Source organism: Ursus arctos, unplaced genomic scaffold (assembly GCF_023065955.2).
Source record: "Ursus arctos isolate Adak ecotype North America unplaced genomic scaffold, UrsArc2.0 scaffold_18, whole genome shotgun sequence".
In the NCBI taxonomy this organism is placed as follows: Eukaryota; Metazoa; Chordata; class Mammalia; order Carnivora; family Ursidae; genus Ursus; species Ursus arctos.
Genome location: NW_026622852.1, coordinates 59,413,504 through 59,420,832, shown reverse-complemented (window position 1 = coordinate 59,420,832; position 7,329 = coordinate 59,413,504). Strand labels below are relative to the sequence as shown.

At 66.3% G+C, this 7,329-nt stretch overlaps 1 protein-coding gene across 1 annotated transcript; it reads left to right on the top strand.

Moving 5' to 3' along the window:
• The first annotated feature begins 1,648 nt into the window (after positions 1 to 1,648).
• LHX3 (LIM homeobox 3) lies at positions 1,649 to 6,949 on the top strand. The gene is made up of 6 exons (XM_026513723.2): positions 1,649 to 1,742; positions 3,916 to 4,087; positions 4,640 to 4,842; positions 5,324 to 5,475; positions 5,560 to 5,731; positions 6,531 to 6,949. Exons 1-6 carry the CDS (start codon positions 1,649 to 1,651, stop codon positions 6,947 to 6,949), a joined length of 1,212 nt encoding a protein of 403 aa, XP_026369508.2.
• Positions 6,950 to 7,329: the final 380 nt, after the last annotated feature.

The window sequence follows — 7,329 nt, the reverse complement described above, 5'->3', positions numbered from 1 at the left end:
AGACCCCACGCCCCTCAGCTCTCCCACCCTGCCCAACAGTGCAGAACTGGGACCCCTGGGCTGGGTCTCCCACCTGAACTGCCCTCCCCAAGGGCCGCTAGATCACCATGGACATTGGAAAATAATGGAGGCATTGCTGGCAGGCCAGCCAGATGCTGAGCGCTGAGCTGTGGGGCTGCCACCTCCTGGACCCGCTGCCCGCCTGTCCCTTCCCCACTGGAACCACACATGGTCCCTCTAGGCAGGCCTCTGCAGGAGCTGACACTCCACAGCCGACCTCCCAGTGCACCCAGGACCCACTCGGCTCCCTGGCTTGTGCACCCTTGCCCTGTCCTCTGGGTAATAGTGTCCTGTACAGGGAAGGGGTGCAGCGCTGGTGGCATGAGCCTTTGCTCAAAACTGTGAGACTGGGTCCGCGGGGATCTGGGAGGGAGCTGTGCTTTTCCTGCCCACGTCCTTCCAGGCTTGCCTCCTTGGTAAAGCACACAGACCAGGCGACTGGAGGCCAGGATATGGAGCAGGGTGAAGACTGTCCTTTACCATGGGACTCTCCCAGGTGGAGGGACCTGGAGGCTGGCAGAAACCTGCTCACCCACATCACTGCCTGGGGCCCCAGCCCTCCCCAGACCCCATGCTGCAATGGTCCCACACTGCTATTTCTTAATTATTGGAGCGGGGTGGCGCTGGCCTGTAGCCAGGGGCTATGTTCCCTCCGGGCAGGAGCAGCTGCCCTGGGGTAGGTGCACTGCTCTGCATGCAAGCACGGGTGGGTTCCTATGGGCTTTGGACTGGGGGACAAGATGCTGGAGAATCAGGTGTGGGCGCCTCATTCTGTGCAAGCTGGTGTGTGGAGGGAAGTGAGAGCGGACCTCCGACTCTGACTTTCCCAGCTCTGTCTTTCCTGACCTGAGTCCTGGCCACATGTCCGGGCCGAGGACACTGGGTGTACGTGCTGAGAATCACCCTTCTCTGTGCCCATTCTGGAGGGAGTTCCTACGGTGGGGCCCAGAAGCTGGTCACAGCTGGGAGGTCTGAGGTCGTGTCTGGCTCCTGCCGGCTTTGCTGTGAGCCTTTGGGAGGCACACTCACCCTCTCTGGGTCTCGGGTTGCGTTCTTGCCGACCAGACGTTGTCACCAAGCCTCCTAGCCCCGGCTCTCAAGCGGCGGTGGGACGCGGCTCCCTCCCGGACCGTCCTCTCGGGACCCCCAGCCTGCCCGCACGCGTGCACGCCCGAGCCCAGGCCTCAGCCCGCGGCCCGAGGCGCGGGGCGGGAAGGTGCGGGGCCCGGGTAAGCGCCCGCGGACAGCCCTGGCCGGGCTCCTCCCCTGACTGTCCCCGCCCTCCCCGGGCCCGGCACTCGGGTGGCGTCTGGGCACCCCGAGTCCCCTCGCAAAGGCGCGCAGAGCCGGCGGACGCCCGCGGCGCGTCTCAGCGACCCCCCTGGCCCCGCCCCGCGCCACGGCCCCGCCCCCCGGCCGCTCCGCCTTCGTGCGGCCTGAGGCTCCGGGCCCCAGGGCGGCCCGCGGGCGCAGCGCCCAGCAGCGCGGGGAATAGCTCAGACACCGGCTGGGGCCCCGGAAGCCGTGGCCTCCTCGGGTCCCGGGAGAGTTCGGGGCCGGAGAGCCGCGGCGCCAGGTGACGGGACCCATGGAGGCGCGCGGGGAGCTGGGCCCAGGCCGCGAGTCGGCGGGCGGCGACCTGCTGCTGGCGCTGCTGGCGCGGAGGGAGGACCTGCACCGAGGTGGGTGCCCGGGCTTGAGCGGCTGCACGGGGAGATCCTGAGGTCCTCGCTCCTTTCCGGGCTTGGCCACTGTGGTGGCGGGAGACAGGGGACCCGGGGGGCGTGGGTGCAAGGGCCCCAGCACGTCCCCCCGGGGCGCCCCAGCAGCGAATTAGCGCCGGGGCCCCTGGAGCCGTGTTGTCGGTTGTGCGGTGGCCAAGCCGCACTGTTCAGGCCGGAGAGTCCGTGGGGCCCAGGACCGATTTAGGAAAGCCTCTCCATTATTAGGAAAGTATGCGGAGAGCAACCGTGCAGCCCAGTGACCACGGGGCAAGAGGATCCCGTTGAGGGCCGACCCCACCCAAACCCTCCACACTTTCCAGGGGAACAGAGTCAGATGCAGGGGCCAGAGTGAAGCTGGAGCCCGTTTGCACTTGTCCCTTGTTAAGGTCTCCTTGTCTGCACCCACACGCACCTGCTCACTGGCCGGCTCCCAGGCTGGTCCTCAAGACCCTTCTACAGAAAAGACCCCAGGTTCCCCGCAGCACCAGTCCTGCCCCCACCCCGGGCGCTTTGGCTCCCGGAGAAGGACTACCAGGAATCATTCTCAAGGGCTTCATTGCCTGCGGGACCACAGGATGGAGATGGAGGGGGCCTGGCCAGGTGGGGAGTGGCAGGGACAGAGCAGGTGGGAAAGAGGTTACATCCAGGCTGTGGGGTCTCTTCCGTCCCCTACTTATTTATTTATTTTTCCGACGGTTCCTGGGAGGGGTTGGCCGCGGGGGCTGGGAGGAAGGGGTGGGAGGGCGGAGGGAGAGGGAGGGAGGGGAGGCGGGCTCCGAACGCGATCGCTCAGGAGTGCTGGCCCGGAGCAGACGGGCGGGCGCGAGGCTCCGCTGTGCCCCGCCGCTGCTGAGGGTAGGAGACCCCGCCGAGGCTGGAGTCACCATGCAACGTAAGGCCCGGGTCGCAGGGCGCGGCGGGGAGCAACAGGGGCTCGGCGGGAGCGGCTTTTGCAGGAAGCGGGGCCTGGGGGCAACTCGGGCGGGCGCTGTCCGAGCCACGGTGCTGAATCCGTGCGCGCGCAGGCCGGTCCAGCCACCAGCTCTCGGCTGGCTGCGCTCGCCGCCCTGCCGTCACTGCCCGCGAGGGGGGCCCGGGAAGCGCAGCAGATCTCCGCGCTCCGCCGGCACCCGTGGTGCGGTTTGGTCTGATGCGGGACCACGTCCTTCGCCAGTTTCCTGGCGCTAGGCGAGGGAGGTCGATCAGATCAGGGTTCTTTCAGCCTGGGACCCAGGGAGGTCCTTCTCTGTTCCTCCCACCCACTTCGGGCCGGCCTGGAGCCGGAGCGGTCCCCGGCAGGGGAGGAGAGCGGGCCAGGTGGGTGCAATGTTTGCACAGGCTCCAGCTCCAGCTCCTGGCTCTCACCTCCCCGGAAGACCTTTTCTAAATCAACAGGGAGACTCACCCCGTGAGCACCTTGCAAAGCCTCACATGGGCCGGTGGCTCCCGCAGCCCACCCCTCGGTTTCCCCAGCCTCGTTTCCTCAGAGGCCTGCGGTCCCAGGGTGGCAGACCCGTGTTGGACTAACTCTCGTCAGGCACTGACATTTGAGTGTGGTGACAGCGATGCAATTGTCCAGTCCATGCACAAGGACCTGTGAGATGGGGAGGACACCAGTTTTTACCTTGGTGCCTGCGCAGGGCTGGGTGGCCATCCTTCAACAAGGGATCTCCAGCTGCAAGGATACTTAATTGTGTAAAATAATGATGGGGTTTGGGTGGTGGGTACCCCACAACCCACAAGCATCCTGCCTCCAGGTGCTGGTAGAGAGCCCCTGGGGTGGGGTTTTCATTTGAGCTCAACGTGCACCCTTCGTGCTCACTGGGAACATTTTGCAGTTGATGGTATCTTGCCGAATGGAATGGCCAGGGCCCCTTCCTTCTCACCGGCACACTTCTAAAACTATTTCAGTGTTCCCAAATTTTAACTGTGGGTCAGGCTGCGGATTTCAGTGGCATGCACTCCCTACACCTGGGAGCCAAGCAGCCACTCCTGCCAGCTGGGGAGGAGGGTGTACAGGGAAGGGGGCCTCCCTTGGCATCCCTGGGCCCTGCGGGCTGGAGCGAGAAGGGGACTGGGGCACTCCCGCTCCGTGCGGCGCCTCTGACCTCGGCGGCTCCTTGGCCTGCAGAGATCCCGCTGTGCGCCGGCTGCGACCAGCACATCCTGGACCGCTTCATCCTCAAGGCGCTGGACCGCCACTGGCACAGCAAGTGCCTCAAGTGCACCGACTGCCACGCGCCCCTGGCCGAGCGCTGCTTCAGCCGCGGGGAGAGCGTCTACTGCAAGGACGATTTCTTCAAGTGAGCGAGGCGGGGGGCTGGCGCGGGGAGGGCAGGGGCGCAGTCTGCTCCTGCAGGGCTGGCCTCTTCTGTCACCCAGGCCGGGCCGGGGGAGGCTCCTCAGACGGCCAGGCCTGGCTGGCGCAGACGCTAAATTCTCTCCAAGTAATTAATTTTGCAAATCATGGAAACAGTCGTTCAAAAAGACAATCCTGAATTTGAATAACTTGATTGGATTTACTCCCTCTAAATTTCCTTCTTGTTTTTGTCTTAATACTGGGGAGGGGGTGCTTTCCAGGCACAGACCTCTGGGGTCTAAGGGACCTGCCCCATGGATCCAGCTTCCCCAGCCGGCGCAGAGGTCATGGCGGCTAGGCGCCTCCCCAGGGCCTCTGGGTCCCTCCTGGGGATTCCCTGCGGCTCTGCTGGGGTGGCCCGGCGGACTAGGGGCAGGGCAGGGGGCGAGCCTCCCTCCCGAACCGCCCTGAGCCATCCGCGCTCATCGCTCTCCAACCCGCTCCGGGCGAAGGAGCCGCCAACCCCGTGCTGAGCCGCGCCCCGTGCGTCCCGCAGGCGGTTCGGGACCAAGTGCGCCGCGTGCCAGCTGGGCATCCCGCCCACGCAGGTGGTGCGCCGCGCCCAGGACTTCGTGTACCACCTGCACTGCTTCGCCTGCGTGGTGTGCAAGCGGCAGCTGGCCACGGGGGACGAGTTCTACCTCATGGAGGACAGCAGGCTCGTGTGCAAGGCGGACTACGAGACGGCCAAGCAGCGCGGTCAGTGGAGAGTCCACCCACCCTCCTTTCCCCGTCTGCAAAATGGGGCTGAGGTCCGTGCGGGAGGGGCGCCGAGGGATCCTCACTTCCAGCGCCCGACGCGGCGCGCTCGATAAGGGGCGCGAACTTCAGCGCCTGCCCTCCAGGCCGGGTGCGGGGACCGGGCCGGTGGGGACGGTCCACCGAGCGGCTTCGGGGAATCCTGGCTCCGGGGCCTTGGCGGCCTCCTCAATCGGGGGCGCAGGGAGGTTGGACTGAAATGTATGGATCATCACCCCTGGTCTGAATTATCGCCCCAAACCCTTGGCCGTGAAGATCTGGCCCTACCCGCTGCCTTAGAACAAAGGGGAACACGGGCGGAGGCGGGAGGAGGGGGGGAGGGGGCCGCCGCGCAGCCGCCCCCTCCGCGAGTTCACTGCGGTGTCCAGCGCGGGGGCGGGCGGCGGAGGGGCCCAGCCTCACCCCACCCCTCGCGGCGCAGAGGCGGAGGCCACTGCCAAGCGGCCGCGCACGACCATCACGGCCAAGCAGCTGGAGACGCTGAAGAGCGCCTACAACACGTCGCCCAAGCCGGCGCGCCACGTGCGCGAGCAGCTCTCGTCCGAGACCGGCCTGGACATGCGCGTCGTGCAGGTCAGCGCCCCGCGCCCGGTCCCGCGCCCCGCCGCCCGGCGCGCGCGCCGCTCACCCGCCCCTCCGTCCCTCCGGCCGCCGCAGGTGTGGTTCCAGAACCGCCGCGCCAAGGAGAAGAGGCTCAAGAAGGACGCCGGCCGGCAGCGCTGGGGCCAGTACTTCCGCAGCATGAAGCGCGCCCGCGGCGGCCCCAAGTCGGACAAGGACAGCGTGCAGGAGGAGGGACAGGACAGCGACGCCGACGTCTCCTTCACCGGTAGGGCCGAGGGCCGCAGCCGGGGAGTCCCGCAGCTCCGCGCCCAGCCTCCCGGGAGCCTGCAGATGTGAATTTCCCAGTCAGGGCTGCCTTAGTCTTCCTTTAAAGGAGTCGGTAGACCCTGGTCCCCGTCCCCAAGCCCTGCGGTCTGGCCCCTAGGGCGCTCAGCTGTTCCCGCGTGGGGGACAACCCCCACGACCCATGTGTCCCTCAGCCAGCTTTCTCGTGGGGAAAGGGTCCATACCATCTCTGTGGCTCCTGGCCCTTGCCATGTTTTTTAGGAAAGTGGGCAGCACAGTTTTGGGGTAAGTGATAAGTCCTGGCTGTTTGGAGTGGGGTGGGGAGTCCTCCCCTCTCTGTGGGATCTGATTATCCCATTCCCTGGTACCAGGGAGACCCTATACTTCCTCAGACAATTTGTGCAAGAGACTCTGTTTGGCTGCGTTGTGACCTTAGTTAGACTACTAACTGTGCGGCTCAGAGCCTCAGTTAACTTGTCTACAAAATGGGAGCGCTGGCCACCCTGCTCAAGGCAGCCTTGGGGATTATCCTACAACCCTAGGCCCTGAGCAGCCTGTTCTCGCCCTGATCCCGCCCGCTGGCGGTCCCACCATTCCGCAGACAGCAGGTGGGGCTGAGCTGGACAAGCCCAGCAAGCACAGAGGCAGAGGGCACCACAAGTTCTAAGAGCAGGAGAGCCTGGGCTTGCCGGCGGGGCAGGTCACCCCTGAAGGAGGGGCACTGGGGGCAGGGGGCGGAGGGGGCGGGCCCTGAGCAGCGCCGTCTGCTTTCACTACAGATGAACCAACCATGGCCGAAATGGGCCCTGCCAACGGCCTCTACAGCAGCCTGGGGGAGCCCACCCCGGCCTTGGGCAGGCCCACGGGAGCCCCAAGCAGCTTCCCACTGGAGCACGGAGGCCTGGCCGGCCCGGAGCAGTACCGCGAGCTGCGCCCCGGCAGCCCCTACGGTGTCCCTCCATCGCCAGCTGCCCTGCAGAGCCTCCCTGGCCCCCAGCCCCTTCTCTCCAGCTTAGTATACCCGGATGATGGCTTGGGCCTGGTGCCCACGGGGGCCCCAGGTGGGCCCCCGTCCTTGAGGGTGCTGGCAGGAAACGGACCCAGCTCCGACCTGTCCACAGGGAGCAGTGGGGGCTACCCTGACTTCCCTGCCAGCCCCGCCTCCTGGCTGGACGAGGTCGACCATGGCCAGTTCTGACTGAGGCCCCCAGCTCCACAGAGCACCAGACGTGGGGGGTGTGGGCAGCAGTGCTGCCCCTGGCTGGGTGGCCTGGAGCGGCACTCCTGTCCTTTCCCGAAGTCCTGGACCTCTGCGGGAAGCAGGTGCCGCCGGCGGCAGCAGCAGCAGCAGCAGCAGCAGCAGCAGCAGCAGCAGCAGCGGGGGACAGGATGAGGACCTCAAAGAGGGCTCCTTTCTACGGAGCGCCCCACCCTGCACCCCTCCCTCAGGGGCAGAGAGACTCCAGCGGCTCCTGTCCGTGTCCGCTCCTCCTTGGACACAGGGCTGCCAGCCTGGTGGCCGCCCAGCAAGCCTTGTTTTGTAAGCAGATTTCTCCCTTGATCGACCAATTAACTGGA